This window comes from Scyliorhinus canicula, chromosome 4, assembly GCF_902713615.1.
Source record: "Scyliorhinus canicula chromosome 4, sScyCan1.1, whole genome shotgun sequence".
In the NCBI taxonomy this organism is placed as follows: Eukaryota; Metazoa; Chordata; class Chondrichthyes; order Carcharhiniformes; family Scyliorhinidae; genus Scyliorhinus; species Scyliorhinus canicula.
The window spans coordinates 65,081,297-65,103,901 of NC_052149.1; the positions used below are offsets into that span (position 1 = coordinate 65,081,297).

Consider the following 22,605-nt stretch of genomic DNA (forward strand, 5'->3'; position numbering starts at 1 on the left):
ATTCTTTGCCCCAGGAGTGATTCCACTGACTAATAAGGATCTTTTATATGAACACAAACTTTATTATGAACAAAGTATTAACCACATTAACATCACTGAAAAATAGCTCTACAATTAACAGTTAAACAGTTAAACAGTCAAACAGGGCAGCACGGTAGCATGGTGGTTAGCATAAATGCTTCACAGCTCCAGGGTCCCAGGTTCAATTCCCGGTTGGGTCACTGTCTGTGCGGAGTCTGCACATCCTCCCCGTGTGTGCGTGGGTTTCCTCCGGGTGCTCCGGTTTCCTCCCACAGTCCAAAGATGTGCGGGTTAGGTGGATTGGCCATGCTAAATTGCCCTTAGTGTCCTAAAAAATAAGGTTAATTGGGGGGTTACTGGTATAGGGTGGATACGTTTGGTTGAGTAGGGTGATCATTGCTCGGCACAACATCGAGGGCCGAAGGGCCTGTTCTGTGCTGTACTGTTCTAAATCTAATTCTTAAGAAAAAGGGAAACACATTAACTACTACGTTATGCCATCACTGTTTCCAATTAAGTGAAGCCCATTACAGATCAAAAACCATTTAGAAATAAAGTTAGCAAACACAGGGTTACTTGCATAGAGATTTCTTGGAAAGGCTGGTTGGAGAGATACCCTTTCAAAGACAGCCTAAAGGTCCTTCAGTCTTTGGCGGACTCTTGCTCAACCTGACAGCATTTGGCAAAACTGCTGCTCAACTTAAAAACTTCCTTGCAGGCTGCTAAACCTATATCAAACTGCAAAGCAGGACAGACCTCGCTCCTCACAAAATTACATCATCTTTATCCCACTCAAATCTCATGACCTGTTTACCTAAGTTTAAACACAATTTGCCAAATTATCTGCTCTCCAAGGAAACACCAGCACTCATAACAAAGTTTGTTTGCAAACAATTACATGGTTGGGATAAATGATTATCCCACTTTTACAACATTTTTAGACACACTGCCTGCTTAAATGTTGAACCAGATCAATATTTTAAAAAATACATCTGGAGATGAGAAAACTGGTGGAACGGAGCAGAGGATGAGTATATTTTTATTCACTTTTCCTTCACAATGAATTTTAATTGTATATCTATTTTTCCAGGTGGTATTTCTCAATCAAACTATACTGAAGACTTTATAGTATTTGTGCGAGGGGGAGCAAGTGAGCATGTGACAACACTTGCTCACAAACAGCTTCCAACTGTGGAACTGATGCAGGAATGGGGAGAAGCGGTCGAGTACAGCCCAGAAGTTATTAAATTTAAGGTAATATTTTCATCTGTTGAGTTAAATTCAGCACTTGAATTAATAAAGGGAATTTTCATACACTGTGTATTACAATTGCATATTGCTGACTCTCCCAAGATTTTATTTAATAAGCATCTTTGTTACTTTTCTTATCATGATGTGTGATAAAAGATCACCGGCCAGATTTTCCATTCCTGAGACTAAGTGTTGACCCCAGGACAGGATTCATGGAGTTCTATGACAGCAGAATTGGTGCCACACCTTGATCAATTCAGTTGAGGGGCTAGCACCAGTGCACTGTGGAACATGATCGATTCCACAGTGCCTGATTCACCATAGTTGGGATTGACACTCGAGAGGCTGACAAGCTGCAGCATGTATTAGCACTCCATTGCCCTCACACACTCATTCCAGCCAACAAGATGGCACTGGTTGCGCTGGAGAGCACCCATCCTATTGATGGGTCGGCTGGGGCCAGAGCATATCTAGGAGGGATGGCCTGGGAGGCACCATACGACCCGTGACGCGAGGTACACAGTGCGCAACTACATGGCTGCCTGGCAGGCTGCGGTAATGATATTCCATGCCCGTCAACCCCAATCTCCTGGTCGCCCCTGCTACTCCCCCTGACCCTGGCAGATGCCTCCTCCCCCACCCCCTGACCAGCAGCACAACAGTCAGCACAGTTTAGTGATGTTGGACACTTTCCATACCCCTCTCTCCCCCTCATCAGCCGTGGTGTCTGTTTCACGATATTTGAAAGCACAAAGTGAACCTCGCCATTGGGAATTCCCCCCAGTGCAGTCGGAGGAGAATTGCAGAGGCCCCGGAGAATACTGGATCAGACCCTCTAATGATATACCAATGGCGTTTACTGTACGTGTGGAGTGGAACACATTGATGCCACTATCAAGGTATTAGAGAACTGTGATTTGACATGAACCCGGCGCCAGCCACAATTTCGGCATCAAAACCGATTTTCCACCCGATCCCAGCATCAGCCGATGGAGAATCCGCCCCAAGTTTTGGACACCAATACAGAGTTTTACAGTGTAATAGGAGGCTGGCTGACAGCTGCTTTGTTGAAATCCAATGCAGAACATGATGGCCTGAAGAATTGGTTTTATATTTTGCTTACCACCCAGCAGGCAAGTTTCATAGTGGTTCAGGCAAAGGTCTGAAAGCCAGTCACCCACATTTGCTCAATCACAGCATGTTCCAGAGAAATCAATGAATGAAAAGGTCTGGTTGTGGTTTTTATTGCTAGTTGTGTATTTGAATATTTTAGGGGGCATGGCAACAGAGTGTTTAGCTCTACTGCCTCACACGACTAGGACTCAGGTTTGATACCGGCCTTGGGTGACTAGGTGGGGTTTGCACATTCGCCCCATGTCACAGAATTTTAGAATTTGCAGTGCAGAAGGAGGCTTTTCGGCCCATCGAGTCTACACCAGCCCTTGAAAGAGTACCTTACCTAAGCCCACACCTCCACCTTATCTCCGTAACTCAGTAACTCCACCAAACCTTTGGACACGAAGGGGCAATTTAGCATGGCCAATCTACTTAGCCCACGCAGACACGGGGAGAAAGTGCAAACTTCACACAGGCAGTCATCCGAGGCTGGAATTGAAACCAGGTCCCTGGAGCTGTTTGCGTGGGTTTCCTCTGGGTGCTTTGGTTTCCTCCCACAGTCCAAAGATGTGCATGTTAAGTGGATTGGCCATGCTAAATTGCCCTTTGGAGTCCAAAGATGTGCAGTTTGGGTGGATTGGCCATGATTAATGCACAGGGTTTTAGGGGATAGGGCAGGGCGGTAGACCTGGGTGGAGTGGATTCTCTTAAGGTTAATGTTCAGGTTCAGTTGGCAGTTAAGAAGGAAAATGCAATGTTAGCATTCATGCCAAGAGGGCTAGAATACTAGACCGGGGATGTACTTCTGAGGCTGTCTAAGGCTCTGGCAGACCCCATTTGGAGTATTATGAACAGTTTTGGGCTCCGGATTTAAGGAAGGATGTGCTGGCCTTCGAAAGGGTCCAGAGGAGGTTCACCAGAATAATCCCTGGTATGAAGTACTTGTCGTATGAGGAACAGTTGAGGACTCTGGGTCTATACTCGTTGGAGTTTAAAAGGATGAGGGGGGATCTTATTGAAACTTACAGGATACTTTGAGGCCTAGATAGAGATAAACTAGAACCAGAGGAGACCATCTCAGACTAAAGGGATGATCCTTTAAAACAGAGATGAAGAGGAATTTCTTCAGCCAGAGGGTGGTGAATCTGTGGAACTCTTTGCCGCAGAAGGCTGTGGAGGCCAAATCACTGATAGATAGGCTCTTGATTAATAAGGGGATCAGGGGTTATGGGAGAATGCAGGAGAATGGGGATGAGAAATATCAGCCATGATTGAATGGCGGAGCAAACTCGATGGGCCGAGTGGCCTAATTCAGCTCCTATGTCTTATGGTCTTATGAGTGCTTTTCAGAGGGTCAATCAGACTCAATGGGCCATATGGCCTCCTTCTGCACATAAGGAATCTTTGGAATACCAAAATGCCTGATGTAAAACACAGATAGAAAAGCTAATGGTTCTGGATCAAAACCCACAAAGCCAGTATTAAAACAGCACAAAAAATAACAAATTAAAAGTTCTCTGGAGTAATTTCATTAATTCAGAAAAACCTCCATTTTCCAATTCTAGCTACGCAACTGAATTTTCATGAGATTGCACAGAATAATCCCACCCTGCCTAATATAAATCAAATTCTCAGCCCAGAAAAGGTTCAATTTATGTTATTCATATTGTGCTTGTCATCATTCCCATACTGGGGTATTGCTGCACACAGAACATGAAACAAAAATTTGTAGTCTGTCAATTATTTGTCAATTATTCTTTCTACGAGAGTTTTAAGCTAAAAAAAAACATATAAGGAGGCAAAATTCAGTGATGGCCCCGAAGGTTGGGAAAAATTCAGAATCCAAAAAGGAGGACTAAAAACATAATAAAAAGGGAGAAAATAAACAATGAGGGCAAACTGGCAAGGAATATAAAAACTGATAATAAGAGCTTTTTGAAATATGTAAAAAGGAAGAGAGAGGACTAAGTCAGTGGCCTCTCAGGCTGGATAGATAGTTATGGGGAACAAGGAACTGGCAGGGAAGTTAAACAGATATTCTGCATCAGTCTTTATGGTGGAAGATACTTTGAACATCCCATTAATACTAAGGAATATGGGGGAGGAATTAAAAACCATCACCATCACTAGAGAAGTAGTATTAGACAAACGAATGAGACTAAAGTAAGGTAAGTCCCTGATGACTTGCAACCTAGGATCCTAAAATAAGTAGCTACAGAGATAATGGATGCATTGGTTATAATTTTCCAAAAATCCTTGACTTCTGGAAAAGTACCGGATGATTGGAAAACTGTTAATGTGGCATTCCTGTTCAACAAGGGAGGGAGGCAAAAAGTGAGTAATTATAGGCCGATTGGCCGAACATCCATTGTTGGAAAAATATTGAAATCAATTATTCTTTTTTTTTATAAATTTAGAGTACCCAATTAATTTTTCCAATTAAGGGACAATTTAGCGTGGCCAATCCACCTCGCCTGCACATCTTTTTGGGTTGTGGGGGCGAAACCCACGCAAACACGGGGAGAATGTGCAAACTCCACACGGACAGTGACCCAGAGCCGGGATCGAACCTGGGACCTCGGCTCCGTGAGGCAACAGGGCTAACCCACTGCGCCACCGTGCTGCCCGAAATCAATTATTAAGGAAGTAATAGCAGCACATTTGGAAATGATAATCTAAAATAGCACAGTCAGCATTTCTTAATTAAAGGGAAATCCCCTCTGACTAATTTAGAAGAGTTTTTGAGGAAGTCTCAAAAAGAGTGGATAGAGGGGAACCAGTAGATGTCCTGCATTTGGATTTCCAGAAGGCATTCAACAAGATACCTCACAAAAGATTAAGTCATAATATAAGAGCCCATGATGTTGGAGGTAATATATTGGCATGGATAGAGATTTGGCTAATGGGCAGGAAAAAGCGAGTGAGAATAAGGGGTTCTTTTTTAGGTTGGCATTCAAGTGGGGTTCCACAGGGATCAGTGCTGGGGCCACAGCTGTTTACAATATATATTAATGTCTTGGAGGAAAAAAATCAAATGTACTATTGCCAAATTTGCAGATGACACAAAAATAGGTGGAAAGACAAGTTGCGAGAGGAATAAAGAGATGCGGGAGGCATATTGGCACAGTGGTTAGCACTGCTGCCTCACAGCTCCAGGGACCCTGGTTTAATTCCGGCCTTGGGTAACAAGCACTTCCTCCCCATGATTTCCTCCGGGTGCTCCGGAGTGTGCTCCCACTGTCCAAAGGTGTGCAGCTTCGGTGGATTGGCCATACAAATTGCCCCTCTGAGTCCAGGAATGTGCAGGTTAGGTTAGATTATGGGGATAGGTAGGAGTGGACACTTGTAAATGCTCATTCGAGGGGTTGGTGCAGACTCGATGGGCCAAATGGCCTCCTTCTGCACTGTAGGGATTCTATGATTCTATAAGTCGGCAAAAACATTGACAAATGGAGTATCATGTGGAAAATTGTGAAGTTGTTCTTTTTGTAAATGAGACCACAAGAACAGCATGCTATTTAAATGGAGAAAAACAGCAGAAAGCTGTGACACATAGGGAATTGAAAGAAACACAGAAAGCTAGCACGTAAGTACAGCAGGTAATCTGGAAGGCTAATGGAATGTTGGCCCTTACTTCAAGGAGGTTGGAGTATAAGAGAAGGGAAGGCTTGCTGCAACCATACAAGGTATTGGTGAGGCCACATCTGGAGCACTGGGAGCAGTTTTGGTCCCCTTAGTTAAGGAAATATATTATTTCACTGCAGATGGTTCAGAGGAGGTTCATTGGAATGATCCCTGGTATTAAGGGATTGTTTTATGAGCGAAGGTTAAATAGGTTGGGATTCTACTCATTGGAATTCAGAAGAATGCAAGGTGATCTCATTCAAACATATAGGATTCTTAAAGGGCTTGACAGGGTAAATGCTGAAAGGATATTTCCCCTCATGGAGAGCCAAGGATCAGAGGGCATGGACTCAGAATAGAGGGGTTCTCATTTAAGGCCGAGATGACGAGGAATTTCTTACCTCAGAGGGTAGTGAGTCTTTGGAAGTCCATGGGAGCAGACGGTGTATATTTAAGGCTGAGATAGATTCATGATCAGTAAGGGAATCAAGGGTTATGGAGAAATGGCAGGAAAGTGAACATGAGGAATGTCAGATCAGCCTTGATCCTATTGAAGAATGGAACAGGCTCCAGGAGCGTGATGGGACTCCTCCTCTTCCTATTTCTTATAGTCTTATCCATGACAACCCTGACCTGTGCTTCACAGGTAATTGAGAGACTTTGCAGAGTGAGGAGGCGAGCCACTCATGACAGAATACTCAGCCTCTGACTTGCTGTAATAGAAATAGCATTTATGTGGATGGTCGAGTTCTATTATTCCCTTCGCATCTTTTATTTCCCTTTCTTTTCATCTCTCTGCAAACATGTGGGGTGTGATTCACCGTCGGCCAGCATTGGAATTGGGATAAACGATTGGGCAGAGAATTGCACGTCAGCCAAAAATCGTGGCCGGTGCCGGGCACCAAACGGAATGCGCTCTGGCCCCTTGACAGCGATGTGAATGCATTCTATACTGCATGTCAGCATGGCCATGCGAATTGTACAGGAAATGCCATTGACATATCATTATCAGGCTCAAACCAGTGACCTCTGGGCCTTCAGTGATGCTCCATCTCCGCCAGGAGGAATTACCAATGCTGAGATTCGAGGACCTGCCAGACTGAGCATGTCGCCGAAGACTCTGTGTGACATCTCTGTCAGATCATGGTGCATTTGGCACCGTGGAGCCAAATTATTCCCTTCGTATCTTTGAAAGCAGACCAAGGCAGGCCAGCAGCATGGTTCGATTCCCGTACCAGCCTCCCCGGACAGGCGCCAGAATGTGGCGACTAGGGGCTTTTCACAGTAACTTAATTGAAGCCTACTCGTGACAATAAGCAATTTTTTCATTTCAGTCCTGGTGGCCATCAAGGTGATGGTCATCATAGATATCATAGAATTCCTACAGTGCAAAGGTGGCCATTCGGCCCATTGAGTCTGCACTGACCCTCTGAAAGAGTGATCCACCTAAATGTACACCCCCACCCTATCCTAATAACCCCTTAACCTAACCTACATATCTTTTTATGCTAAAGGACAATTTAGCATGGGGCCCAGGCGGCCATAGGAGGCCGTACAATATGTACACCTGAGCCACCGCGCATTGGAAAATCTAATACCCTCCAAGTTCACCGACTAGGAACATTAGTGTACAGAGGTTTCGTATTGTGATATATACGTGTACCCTAGCCCCTAACACTATCCTATCTGCTGCACTCGTGTCAACTTATATGGTGTCCAGCTTTCTGGCCTTAAGGGCCCTGACACTCTGTCTAGGTGGTTCCTCAGGCAATTCATCACAAGTGGAGATGGCCTGCTGCGAATCCTGCCATGTGACCTGGGTCCACTTTGGTGGCCGTCCTCTGAAGCAACCAGGCCTGCACAGGCCCAGCAGTCTTTTGGGTTTCCCAGTGGTGTGGTGCCACTCTGTTCTGCCTGCTGCCCATTGGACACACCAAAGACAGGAGGGGGGATTGAGAGCTGCTGCGGTGTTCCAGCACCTCCTCTGCGGGAGTCACGGGCACAGGCCCTGGGACCTATATTCCCTTGGGGTTGGGAGTGCAGCTGCAGCAAGCTCCAAGTGCTCCCCGCCACCTGGCACTGCCAATCCTGGAGACCTGCACTCGTCTCGACCAGTATCTCGATGCTAACTGCCATGGAGCTCAGGATCTGTGCCATGTCCCTCTGGGACTGGACCACATCCCTCTGGGACTGTGCCACGTCACTCGGTGATCATGCCAGATTCCTCTGTGACTGGCTCAGGTCACGTGTTGGCAGGCCAATGCTGTTGATGCCAAAGCCATGGCCCGTTATGACAGGGCCAAACTCTGGAGCGCTGCTGCAATGTCCAGGTGGCCCTGGTACATGGCTGCCTGTGACAGGCTGCATTGTCCTGTGCCATGGCCACCGCCCGCACAGAATGCCCCAGGTCTTGAACATCTTGACCCATGGCTGATACCTTTGCAGCCAAGGCCTCTGCTGCGGACGTCAACCTTGCGATGTTGGCCTGAGTGCCACACATTGTCGACATCGCCACCTGCCCCTGCAGGCGGTTGCCCCCCCCCCCCCCCGCCCAGATTATCTTTTTATGTCTCTACATTTACGTTGCCATCAACCACTTTGTTTGCTCAACGTAACCTTTAGGAAGGTGCCTTAACTCCCGAACCTCAAGCTGCCTTTGGAAGTTCTACCAATATTGTTTGTCGTCATATGTAGCCATTCACTGGTCATATGCAGCCACTCATTGTTAAGATGCTCTTTGAAAGAGCAATCCAAATAGTCTCTCCTTTGCTATTTCCCCTTGGCCTTCACCTATTGCCTCAATGACCTTTGCACAAAACACATTGTAATGCAAAATAAAAGCAAATTACTGTGGCTGTTGGAATCTGAAACTAAAGAGAAAATGCTGGAAAATCTCAGCAGGTCTGGCAGCATCTGTAGGAAGAGAAAAGAGCTAATGTTTCTAGTCCAGATGACCCTTTGCCAAAGCTATAAATCAGAGAAAGTGAGAAATATTTATACTGTGGCGTGAGAATGAAAAATGAGTCAAAGCCACAGAAACCCAGGGAAACCAGGTGTCAATAGCCACAAGAAACCGGAAAGAGAGCTAATGGCAGTCCCCAGAGTGAACAAAAGGTGCAATAGGCCAAACAACAGATAAACTAACATCAGAGGGTAAACTGTGACAGCTGTAGATGTGGGGGGAGGTGAAGGGGGAAGCAAAGGGGAGAAAGGGTAAGGAAAGGTGGATAATATGGGGGGGGGGGGTTAAACATATATAAAGAAAGGCAAGAGAGAAAGAAATGGTAAAAGACAGTTAAAATGAAATGGGATGAAAACAAATGGGTCAAGGTGGGGTATCATCTGAAGTTGTTGAATTCAATGTTGAGACCGGAAGTCTAATTGGAAGATGAGATGTTGTTCCTCCAGTTTGCGTTGAGCTTCACTGGAACATTGCAGCAGGCCACGGACAGACATGTGGGCATGGGAGCAGGGTCTTGTATTAAAATGGCAAGCAACAGAAAGGTCTGGGTCCTGAATGTGCACAGACCGAAGGTGCTTAGCAAAGCGATCACCCAGTCTGCATTTGGTCTCTCCAAAATAGAGGAAACCAGACTGGGAGCAGCGAATGCAATAGACCGGATTGAATGAGGTGCAAGTGAAACACTGCTTAACCTGGAATGAGTGTTTTGGGTCTGGGATGTTAAGCATGGAAGATGTAAAGGGGCAGGTGTTACACCTTCTGTGATGGCATGGGCAGGTGCCATGGGTGATGGGAGAGGTACTGGGTATGGTGGAGGAGTGGACTAGATTATCTCGGAGGGAACGGTCTCTGCAGAATGCTGACAGAGGGAGTGAAGGGAAGTTGTATTTCGTGGTGGCATCATCCTGGAGTTGGAGAAAATGGCGGAGATTATGCTTTGCATGTGGAGGTTGGTGGGGTGAAATGTGAGAACGAAGAGGACACTATCCTTGTTCTGGGAGTGAGGGGAGGGGGCGAGGGTAGTGGCGCGGCAGATGCGCCGCACACTGTTGAGGGCCCTGCCCACAACTGTAGGTGGGAAATCACGGTCGAGGAAGAAGGAACACATTTCCAAAGCACCATTTTGGAAAGTGGCATCAACGGAACAAATGCAACGTAGGCAAAGGAGGTGAGAGAAAGGGATGGCGTCCTTACAGGGTGTAGTGTGCGAAGAGCTGTAGTCCAGATAGCAGTGGGAGTTAGTGGGCTTGTAATGGATATTAGCAGATAGTATGATGCTGGAAATGGAGACAGAAAGATCAAGGAAGGGAAGGGAAGTGTCTGAGATGGACCAGGTGAAAGTGATGGAGGGATGGAAACTGGAAGCGAAGTTGATGAATTTTTCCAAGTCCGGACGAGAGCATGAAGCGGCACCAAAATAGTCATCAATGTACCAGTAAAGGAGTTGTGGGATGGGTCCTGTGTGGGCCTGGAACAAGGAATGTTCCACATACCCCATAAAAAGGCAAGCATAGCTAGGACCAGGCAGGTACCCATTGGTACACCCTTGATTTGGAGAAAATGGGATGAGTTAAAGGACAAGTTGTTGAGAGGTAGAACGAGTTTAACCAGGCGGAGCAGTGGTGGTGGAGAAAGAAGCGAAGAACTCTCAGACCATCCTGGTGTGGGATGAAGGTGTAAAGAGATTGCACATCCATGGTAAATAGGATGTGGTTCGGGCCCGTGAACTGGAAGCTGTCAATATGACACAGGCCTTCAGAGGAATCCCGGATGTAGGTGGGGAGGGAATGGACTAGAGGAGTGAGGATGGAGTCAAGATAAGAGGAAATATGTTTGGTGGGGCAGGAGCATGCTGACATAAGGTGCCTGCCAGGACAGTCCTTTTTGTGGATCTTGGGAAGTAGGTAAAAGCGGGCTGACCAGGGTTGGGAGACTATGAGGTTGGAAGCCGTAGGGAGAAGGCATCCAGAGGAAATAAGGTCGCTAATGCTGTTGGAGGGAATGACTTGATATTCAGCGGTCTGGTTATGGTCCATGGGGAGGTTGGAGGGAGTATCTGAGAGTTGGCGCTCAGCCTCTGCGAGATAGAGGTCAGTGCGCCAGACAACAACAGCACCCGCTTTGTTGGCAGGTTTGATGACAAAGTTGGGATTAGGCCTGACGGAGTGATGAGCAGAAAGTTCGGAAGAAGAGATGTTGTAATGCAAAATCAGGTAAAGGAACATCAAAATTGGAAAGATCAACTAAATATTTTCCTATTCATTTATTACTTATTTATGTTTTGCAAACTCCTTTTGATGTTCCAAATGAGCTGCATCAGGCACTGACCAAGTCTATTTCGATATAACTGCTTGTGGCACTCATTAGCCACCAGGAAAATTGAAGCACCCGTGTGAGTGGATTAGTCGTCTCACTGTAACTTGTAAGGCAAATCCCATTCACTTACTAGGGCCACGATTTTATGAAATTGAAATAATCGTTGTAAGCCAGGTTCCCACCGCTCTGTGACTTACCCTAATAATAATAATCTTTATTAGTGTCACAAGTAGGCTTACATTAACATTGCAATGAAGTTACTGTGAAAAGTCCCTAGTCGCCACACTCCAGCGCGTGTTCAGCTACACAGAGGAAGAATTCAGAATGTCCAATTCACCTAACAAGCACGTCTTTCCGGACTTGTGGGAGGAGATTGGAGCACCCGGAGGAAACCCACGCAGACATCGGAAGAACGTGCAGACTCCGCACAGACAGTGACCCAGGAATCGAACCTGGGACCCTGGCGCTGTGAAACAACAGTGCTAACCACTGTGCTACCTTGCTGCCCTAGCTCTATCATGTGCAAGATCTTTTTTATATAACTGTATGTAACATGTTTTTACTAACTCTACGCATTTTTGTTCTTCTTTGCAGCCAGTACCGCTTTATGAACTAGTCACTTCAAATACATTTCAGAATGCCTATAGGATCAAAGCCAACATGCGACAAGCCCTGGAGGAGTATCTGATTGAAGCCAGTTCCTGTCGATGTGCCCCATGTCGAAACAATGGTGTTGTTGTTCTTAAAGGTACATAGCAATTAGTGACTGGTGGATAATGGAGGGCATTATTCTTGTATAACAACTATTTTTATTCTTTCCTTCCAAACATTCCGAAATAATGACAAAATCCTTGCTTACAATCACAGTAATATGTAGTGCATGTTTTCAGCTTGTCACCAGGAGGTAGAAATGCCTCTTCTTGGTGGAAACAGAATGAAGTACTTTTATTCCATAATAAATGAGCAAGGTCACATTCTCATAAATCACTTCCCTTCTCTTGATTGTTAGTCATCATTAATTATGATTAAATACTCACAATTTTTGATTTTGAAAAGGAATTTCACCATCATTCATTGAAAGTAGAAATTTTAATACAAGCCATTGCTTTACTTTTTAAAAATATTTTTTATTCTCCTTTTCACATTTTCTTCAAAATTCATACCCACCAACAATCAGCAGTAATAAATACAATGCCAATCCCCTTATCCATAGGCCAGGGTCTCAGTTTAGATTCCTGAGGGTGCAGGTTGCTTGGAATGGGGGGGGGGGGGGGGGGGGGGGGGGGGGGGGGGGGGGGGGGGACTCCTTAAATACAACATTTCTAGTTTGGTGGGGAGGGTAAAAACTGATCTGGCAAGGTGGGATCCCATCCTCCCACCAAACCTCAAACAACAACCCACATGTCAACACAAACATCAAATACAAAAGGAATCAGGAATCACCCATAGTCACCATCAATATACCCCCCCCCCCCCAATCACCCTCCCCCCCCCAATGTTCGATGTCATCCAATTCTTGAAAGTGTATAATGAAGAACGCCCATGAGTTGTAGAACCCCTCCATCCTTCCCCTCAGTTCAAATTTCACTTTCTCAAGAGTTAAGAATTCCAGCAGGCCCCCCAGCCACGCCAGGGCACAGGGTGGAGAGGTTGACCTCCACCCAATAGGATCCGCCTTCAGGTGATCAATGAGGCGAAGGCTATGACATTTGCCTCCGCACCCGTTTCCAACCCCGGCTGGTCCGACACCCTGAATATGGCCTCCAGAGGGCCCGGGTCCAGTTTCACGTGCACCACCTGAGAGATTACCCTGAAAATCTCCCTCCAATAATCTTCCAGCTTTGGACAGGACCAAAACATATGGATGTGGTTGCCAGCCAGCCCCCCGTGCACCCCCCCCCCCCCCCCCCCCCCCGCCCCCCCCCCCCTGTCCCCCTCGCAACGTTCACACACATTTCTACCTCCTCAAAGAGCCGGCTCATCCTCACCTTTGTGAGGTGTGCTCTGTATACCTCCTTCAGCTGCATCAGCCCCAACCTCGCACATGAGGTGGAGACATTCACTCTCCGGAGCACCTCACACCAGAACCCTCCTCCATACCCTCTCCCAACTCTTCCTCCCACTTTGCTTTGATCCCTTCCAGTGGTGCCTTCTCCTGTTCCAAAATAGCCCCGTAAACCGCCGACGCTGCCCCCTTCTCCAGTCTCGCTGTCGTCAGCACCTCCTCCAACAATGTGGAGGCCGGTTCCACCGGGAAGCCCTGTATCTCCTTTCTGGCAAAGTCTCGAACCTGCATATATCCAAACATTACCCCCTGCTCCAGCCCATACTTCGCTCCCAGCTCCTTCAATCCTGCTAACCGACCTTCTAGAAACAAATCCTTTCGTGCCCTAACTTCCTTCTCCACCCATCTCTGAAAATTCCCACCCTACTTCCCTGGCTCAAATCTATGATTCCCCCGAATTGGCATTACCCTAGACACTGATCCCAACCTGAAGTGCTGGTGAAACTGCCTCCAAATTCTCAACGATGCTTTTACTACCGGACTGCCTGAGTATTTCCCCGGGGCCATCGGGAGCGGCGCTGTTGCTAACGCCTTCAATCCTTTTTTATAAATGTTTTTTTATTGAGTTTTCATATTTATATATGACAAATTACAAGTTATTAGAGAGAGAGAAAAAAAAAAGGAAAACACAAAAATTTAACATGAATATTTACAGGTAAGCATCTTCATAACAATAATTGTGGCCGCCCCCTTTAGCCAGCATACATATTTTACATTCCCCAATATGGCCGAGGCACATGTTTATAGGCATTTATTTATAGTTTGGTTTTGGGCCTTGGCTTGCCATCAAACCCCCATACCGAGCCCGTAGCACCCCCCCCCCCCCCCTCCCCCCGGCTACCTTCCCCTGATTCCCGTCCATTTTCCCCTGGTTCTTGGCCACCCGACTATTCTTCCTCATGTACGTTGGCCACAAACAGGTCCCGGAACAGTTGCATGAATGGCTCCCACGTTCTGTGGAAGCCGTCGTCCGACCCTCGGATGGCGAATTTGATTTTCTCCATTTGGAGAGATTCCGAGAGGTCGGACAGCCAGTCTGCAGCTCTGGGTGGTGCTGCTGACCGCCAGCCAAACAGGATTCTACGGCGGGCAATCAGGGAGGCAAAGGCAAGGGCGTCCGCCCTCCTCCCCAGGAATAGATCTGGCTGGTCTGAAACCCCGAAGACCGCCACTATCGGGCATGGCTCCACCCTCACCCCCACCACTTTGGACATAGCCTCGAAGAAGGCTGTCCAGTACTCCACAAGTCTGGGGCAAGACCAGAACATGTGGGCGTGGTTGGCCGGGCCTCTCTGGCACCGCTCACATTTGTCCTCCACCTCCGGGAAGAACCTACTCATACGGTTTCTCGTTAAGTGGGCTCTATGTACCACTTTTAGTTGCGTCAGGCTGAGCCTTGCGCACGTGGAGGTGGAGTTGACCCTATGCAGTGCTTCGCTCCAGAGTCCCCACCCTATCTCCATCCCCAGGTCGTCCTCCCATTTCCTTCTTGTTGCGTCCAGTACGGTGTCGTCCCTATCTACCAGTCGGTCATACATGTCACTACAGTTCCCTTTCTCTAGGATACTTGCGTCCAGTAGGTCTTCCAATAGTGTCTGTCGTGGCGGTTGTGGGTACGTCCTTGTCTCCTTTCGTAGGAAGTTTTTGAGCTGCAGGTACCGTAGCTCGTTCCCCCCAGTTAGCTGAAATTTCTCTGTCAGTTCGTCCAGTGTTGCGATCCTGTCGTCCGTGTATAGGTCCCTGTCAGTGTCCCCCCGTCCTGCCTCCACCTTTTGAAGGTGGCGTCGGTCAGTGCTGGTGTGAACCTATGGTTGTTGCAGATGGGAGCCTTGTCCGACATTTTGTACAGGCCAAATTGCTGCCGCAGTTGGTTCCAGGATTGGAGGGTGGCTGTCACCACTGGGCTGGTGGAGTGTTTTTTGGGTGGGGATGGGAGTGCTGCCGTGGCGAGGGCCCGGAGGGAGGTTCCCATGCAGGAGGCCTCCTCCGCACGCACCCACTCGGCTTCTGGCTCCTGGATCCATCCCCTTACTCGCTCGGCTGTTGCCGCCCAGTGGTAGAATTGTAGATTCGGGAGGGCTAGCCCCCCCCTGGATTTTGTTTTTTGTATGACCTTCTTTGGGATCCTAGCATTTTTACCGCCCCATTTAGGGGCAGCAGGGTAGCATGGTGGTTAGCATAAATGCTTCACAGCTCCAGGGTCCCAGGTTCGATTCCCGGCTGGGTCACTGTCTGTGTGGAGTCTGCACATCCTCCCCCTGTGTGCGTGGGTTTCCTCCGGGTGCTCCGGTTTCCTCCCACAGTCCAAAGATGTGCGGGTTAGGTGGATTGGCCATGCTAAATTGCCCGTAGTGTCGTAATAAAAGTAAGGTTAAGGGGGGTATAGGGTGGATACGTGGGTTTGAGTAGGGTGATCATGGTTCGGCACAACATTGAGGGCCGAAGGGCCTGTTCTGTGCTGTACTGTTCTATGTTCTATGTTCTATGTTCTATACGAACGCCATGATATGTTTGTCCAGCGCTTTGAAAAAGGCCTTGGGGATGTAGATCGGAATGGATCTAAACAGGAAAAGGAACCTGGGCAGTACGTTCATTTTGATCGTCTGGACTCTCCCCGCGAGGGAGAGCGGGAGTGTGTTCCATCTTTGCAGGTCCTTTTTAACTTCCTCCGTCAGGCTGGTGAGGTTCCATTTGTGGATCCCTTTCCAGTCATGGGCTATTTGGATCCCCAGGTAGCGGAATTTATTTCGGGCTTGTTTGAACGGCAGGCCCTTTAGTGCTGCCCCCCCCCCCCCCCCCCCCCCCCCCTTGCGGGTGTACTGGGAAGATCTCACTTTTGCTCATGTTGAGTTTGTAGCCCGAGAAGGCTCCAAACTCTTTCAGGAGCGCTATGATTCCGTCCATGCTGCTTTGTGGGTCCGAGATATAGAGGATCAGATCATCCGCATAGAGTGAGACTCTGTGCTCTCTACCTCCCCTTCGGATCCCCCTCCAATTTTTTGCTGCCCTGAGCGCGATTGCTAGCGGTTCGATTGCTAGTGCGAACAGCAGCGGGGACAGTGGGCATCCTTGTCTGGTGCCCCTGTGCAGCTGGAAGTATTGGGAGTTGGTATTGTTGGTCCGTACACTCGCCATGGGAGCGTTGTATAGGAGCTTTACCCAAGCGGTGAACCCTGTTCCAAGCCCGAACCACTCCAGTACCTCTATGAGGTATTTCCATTCGACTCTGTCGAAGGCCTTTTCTGCGTCCAGGGAGACGATCACCTCTTGTGTTCTCTCCCCGGAGGGGGTCATTATCACGTTCAGCAGGCGCCTGATGTTCGCGGTAAGCTGTCTACCTTTGACGAAGCCCGTCTGGTCCTCTGTGACCACCTCAGGTACACAGTCTTCTAGCCTTTTGGCTAGGATTTTGGCCAGTATTTTGGCGTCTGCGTTCAGCAGAGATATGGGTCTGTATGACCCACATTCCGTTGGGTCTTTGTCTTTCTTAGGTATCAGCGAGATTGAGGCCTGTGCTAACGTGGGTGGCAGTGTGCCCCTAGCTAGTGAGTCTGTGAACATCTCCCGCAGGTGCGGGGCCAGCGCTGTCGCGAATTTTTTGTAGAAGTCCGCCGGGAATCCGTCCGGTCCCGGCGCCTTCCCCGTCTGCATGGAGCTAATGCTCTCCATGATCTCTCCCAGTGCTAGTGGTGCTTCCAGATCCCGTTTTCTGCCCTCTCCCACGACTGGTATGTCCAGTCCATCAAGAAACCGGTTCATCCCAGCCTTCCCCGTTGGGGGCTCCGAGGTGTATAGCTCTTGGTAGAAGGCCTTGAAGGTTTCGTTAATACGCCTTCAATCCTGACCTCCTACACAAACTCTCCTCCTTTCTGACCCACTGGCAACCAACCCCTCTGACCCAGCTCCACACCTTCTCCATGTTCGCCGCCTAGTAATAATACATAAGGTTTGGAAGACCCAACCACACTGACTGCCTTCCCTCTGTCGCAGCACCTTTCTAACTCTAGCCACCTTCCCTCCTCATATGAACGAGATAACCATTCCTTCAATCTCTCTAAAAAAATGCCTTTGGTAGGAAAATCGTCAGGCATTGAAAAATAAACAAAAATTGCGGCAGCCCATTCGTTTTAATCGTCTGTACCCGAGCCGCCAGTGACAGAGGGAAACCATCCCACCTTGCCAGATCAGTTTTCACCCTCCCCACCAAACTAGAAATGTTGTATCTACCACTGCCTTTTGAGCCTCCCAGACAACCGCTTTCGACACCTCCTCCGTGCAGATAAAACCTTTATATTGCTCACTTTTATCACGGAACCCTCGGTCCCCCAACAGTCCCCCATCTAATTTCCGCCCCGTCTCTGTACTGCCCCCTTCTCCAGTACCATATCCACCCAATGCGGAGCATGATCTGATATTGCAATTGCCGAGTACTCCGACCCCATAACCCCAACCAGCAGCGCCTTCCCCACCACAAAATAGTTGATCCGTGCGTATACCTTATGGACCGCAGAGAAAAACAAGTACTCCTATTCCCTCGGGTGGAGAAAATTCTGTAGTGATCTCTGTATATCAATGCACATGATCAATATATGTAATGCTAGTACAGGCAATTGAACACTTGTGATCTCACTATCAGAACCTATATTAATGGTTTTGCCGCTCTTTATGATGGCTGTGTGAATCAGGAGTGCAGAGAGAACAGACATAGTAATGCTAGAGAGAGAAGAAGTTATTTGTTATCAAAGCATTGTATTATATAATTTCATTAGTTATCTCTACAATTGTTTCTTATTTACTTGTTGAGTATTAAGTAAAATAACTCACAATAATTATTTATATTACTCAATAAATTAGTTTATATTTAAAAGAAGACTCCCCCCCCCCCCACTTATCAGTTTGTGTGAATCCAAATCAGGGATGGCCCCACACACCTTCTTCACGAATCCCACATCATCCCAATTGGGATCATACAGACTTACCAGCACCACTAACCTCCCCTCCAGCGCCCTGTCATAATCACTTACCTACCCCCCTGATCTGCAACTACCTTCTCCATCTGGAACCGTACCCTTTTGCTGACCATTACCACTACCACTCGAGCCCTTCCGTCAAATCCAGAATGAAACACCTGGCTAACCCAGCCCTTTGTAAGTCTCACTTGATTCTTCACCCTCAGGTGAGTTTCTTGCAGCATTACTACATCGGCCTTCAAACTTTTAAGATGCCCAAGCACCCTTAACCTCTTGACTGGGCCTCCTAACCCCTTCACCTTCCACGTGACTATCCTAACCGGGGCTCTCTCACCTCCCCATCCCTTCTTATCCACCATCATCAGACCACCAGGCCCTGCCCCAAGAGCCTGACCGGCCCCTATCCATTGTTAACATCAAACCTCCTCCCAGTACGGGGGATACCTCCTCTCGAGGAAAAACTTCACCCAGTATTGATCGCTTCCCCCCACATTCACACCTCTGAGACCCATCGAAACCTGCTCGTCAGGCACCAATGTCCGCAGCCCCTCCCCCCACCTCACCTCTGTTCACGAACCGACTTTAGTTAGCTCATGCGACCCCTCCACAAGGCATTCCACCACCTCCCCTCCCACCCAGTCCCAGAAAAAAACAATCCAACCCATACAATTCACTAAAATAACATATAACCATCGCAACAAAGAATGCCACTCAGACCAAACAAAAACTTAACCTCGATGACAATGTGAAGTCAAGTAAGTTACAATACAGGTCAATGAATAGAAAGTTCTAACATTTATACATTCGCCATCTCCCCAATCACCGTCCACGACCCCTCTCCAATTCCACTCCTCACTTCTGTCCCAAGCCTTCTGCTTTCACGAACGCCTCAGCCACCTCCACCGTCTCAAAATAAAAATCTTTGGTGTTGTACATCACCCTCAGATTCGCCGGATACACCACACCAAATCGCACCCCACTGTTGTAGAGGGCTGTCTTTCCTTGGCCGAACGCTGCTTGTCTCTTTGCCAACTCCACCGTCAAGTACTGGTATATTCGAACTCCAGCACTGTCCACTGCACCTCCTGCTTCTGCTTCTCCCAGCTTAACACCCTCTCCTTCGTATGGTATCTATGGAAGCAGATGATTACTGCTCATGATGGCTCATTTAATTTTGGCTTCGGTCTTAATGACCGATGAGCTCGCTCTAGTTCATACCAGGATGGCTCCTTACCCTCCCCCATCAACTCTGCCAACATCTTGGCGAAGTACTCCGTTGGTCTCGGGCCCTCTACCCCTTTGGGCAAGCCCACAATCCTCAAATTATGTCGCCTCGAGGGTTCTCCAAATTTTTCAGCTTTGCACGAAGCCCTATGTTAGCCTCCAGCACCGTATGCAACTCATCCCCCATCGAGGGGAACTGGTCGCTGTGCTGAGACATGGCCTCCTCCACTTCCTTCATCGTCTCGCCCTTCTCTCTCTCCTCGGCCGATGTTTTGCCACAGGTACCCTCACCGGGTTTGTCTACTCCACCAATGATTTCAGTGCAACTGCCATCTCATTCCTCAACGCCTCTATGTGCCTCGCAAACTGCTTCTCCAGTTCCATAGCTATGACTTCAGTCAATGTCTCCACCGTAAGCAGTGCAGTCCCACCTTGCAGTACAGCCTCCACCATCTTGCCAGCATCTTTGCTGGCCTTCTCACTCGACAGCGAACCCTCGTTCCCTCCCTTCTTCACAACTGGTTTTTGCAGTCCTTTTGGCATTTTTTAGTGACTTTTTATCTCCCTTCCCTCAATCCCGGGGGCCGGACTTTAAACCTCCTAAAAATATACCTCAAACAGGACCCACGCAACGTGTGACTTCCCCTCTACGTGCTGCCACCGGAAGTCCCAAGCTTTACGGTCTCTGAGTAAGTCAAAATGTGTAGACTTTTACATGGGATAATAGGATTCTCCTGCATTTCCCTTGGAGTTTTGAGGATTATATTCAATGATTCCTTCCATTTTTTCAAAGGAATGGTAAATTATTTGCCTTAATTATATAATAAACACAATACGATCCACATCATGCTGCCTCACTCCATGCAACCAGGTAAACAAAAAGGTTGTCACCAGTTAATTGCAATTGAAGACTTCAGAATAAAAAGTTGAGGTTGAACATCAATAATGAAATTATTTTATAATTGCAGGAACCCGATGCGTCTGCATATGCCCTGCTGGTTTTCGTGGAACTGCCTGTGAGATAACAAGCAGAGAGGGTAAGCATTACTAATTGTGTTGAGGAGAGAAATAATAATAATATTTTTAGCCCCAGAAAATAACATCTTGCAAAACTTGACCAGTAATCAGTGCAGCATGGTGTTGGAGCAGTAGCATTTTGAACTTCAATCACATTGCAATGGGAAAATTAGAACCACCAGCTTCCCATAAGTAAAGGAAATAGGATGTATGGTGATCCCTCTACTTTTGTCATGTTCTCAACATGTCTGGTTTGCAACAACTTGCTATTATGGTATAGAGAGAGCAAAATGGGACCGTAAAATAACTTAGAATTAAAATCAAACTTTTGTAAAAAAAAATAGATTGCTTTATTAATGTTTAATTTTTTGATATCAAAAAGTGATGTAAGAAAGGTGATCAAGCTAATGCCACAGCATGTTTCTTCTTGATTTAGATCAAGCTGTTGATGGGAAATGGAGCTGTTGGTCATCTTGGTCTGGATGCACAAAGAGGCAAAGGACAAGGACACGGCAGTGCAATAACCCCCCACCAGAAAAAGGCGGCCAAACATGCAAAGGCAATAGTCAGCACATACTGTCATGCTAATGAGGAAACAATGCTCTTTGACTTTCTTCACAGCTTCAGATTCTGGTTCCAAAAATATTTTCATTAAATGTGAAACCTTGTTTCAGTGGAAGAGAACATTTTACTGCAGTAAAAGGAGCATGTAATTAAAATAACGCCATGAAACAATGGTTAATGAAAGTAAAGTAGAACAGGAAATAAAAGTCAATTAATCCTTAAGATTAAACTGTCTTTTTCCTGCTTTTCTTTATGAATGGATATATTGATATGCATTAAGCTTAATGAGCTGTGGATTTAACACAAAGGAACCAAGTCAGGAACTCTGGGTCAGCAAGCCGATTCAACTGAATATCCAACATTTTACAGCTGGTATACACAGGAGCGTCAGGTAGTAGTAATAGTAGTAATTAGGGTGGCATGGTGGTGCAGTAGTTAGCACTGCTGCCTCACAGCACTGAGAACCCAGGTTTGATCACAGCTCCAGGTCACTGTCCGTGTAGAGTTTGCACATTCTCCCCATGTCTGTTTGGGTCTCACCCCCACAACTTATTGATGTGCTGGTTATGTGGATTGACCATGCTAACTTGCCCCTTAATTGGAAAAGATAATTTGGTAGTCAAAATTTATAAAAAAACAAAAAAAAGTATTAGTAGTCATTAATCAAAAAGGTAATTAAACTCCTTTGTAACTTTGTTGGTGGGGATGATTAAACAATTAATTGTTTGAAGGAAATAAAGAATTAGGCATCGTATCGAGAAACAAATGTGTGAACATCATATTTAATTATTGTTTTTTGGATTAAAGAATTGCAAAGCATGGTGAAAGCTGGATTCTCTGCCGGTGAGAATCCATGGCGGAATTCTCTCATAATGGGGCTACGCCCCCACGCCCGCGAGAAAACGGGCGTAAATCACTCCGGACTTTCCTGCAGAAAGCCCAGAGTGATTCATCGTTTTGAAGGGGGCCAACAGGGCTCCAGAGTGCTCCACGCAGCTCCGACTGCTGATATGGGGCCCTGCACTTCCAGCCGTGGGTCAGCACATGTGCGCGGCGGCTGCCTGTGGCAGCAGTCCTGCGCAATTTGGCGGACCCACACAGCGAGCCGGCCCCAACAATATAGACTCCCCCCCCCCCCCCCCAGATTGCGCGCGCCGCTCATCAGTGGCGGCCGATCGGAACCCTGGCTGGCCTGGAGGCCCCTCACCGGTGACGGATCCCCCCGTCCCCTACCAGGGTGACCGCGGACTGTGTCCGCAGCCGCCACTCTGAGTGCCCACGGGGTGGAACCATGAGTGAACCACGCCGGCGGGAACTCGGCCAGTTGCCAGCGGAGAATCGCCGTGGGGGCCTCTTTCAATTGCCCCCAACCAGCACCGTTTCGACCACGTGCGATTGGCGGCAATTTGGTCCCCGGAGAATCGCGGGAAGGCGTAGGACCCAATTGCAGGTCTGATGCCCCATTCTCCGCCCTG

The 22,605-nt window shown here is 47.6% G+C and overlaps 1 protein-coding gene across 1 annotated transcript in view; it reads left to right on the forward strand.

The window, feature by feature from the left end:
• Nucleotides 1-21,359, forward strand: part of dab1a (DAB adaptor protein 1a) — an 858,599-nt gene extending 837,240 nt beyond the window's left edge. The window contains exons 27-30 of the mRNA XM_038793498.1: nt 1,112-1,275; nt 11,885-12,038; nt 20,518-20,586; nt 21,003-21,359. Of these exons, the coding sequence (XP_038649426.1) occupies nt 1,112-1,275; nt 11,885-12,038; nt 20,518-20,586; nt 21,003-21,154 (539 nt within the window). The 3' untranslated portion in view covers nt 21,155-21,359. The remainder of the gene's footprint in view (nt 1-1,111; nt 1,276-11,884; nt 12,039-20,517; nt 20,587-21,002) is intronic.
• The last annotated feature ends 1,246 nt before the right edge of the window (nt 21,360-22,605 follow it).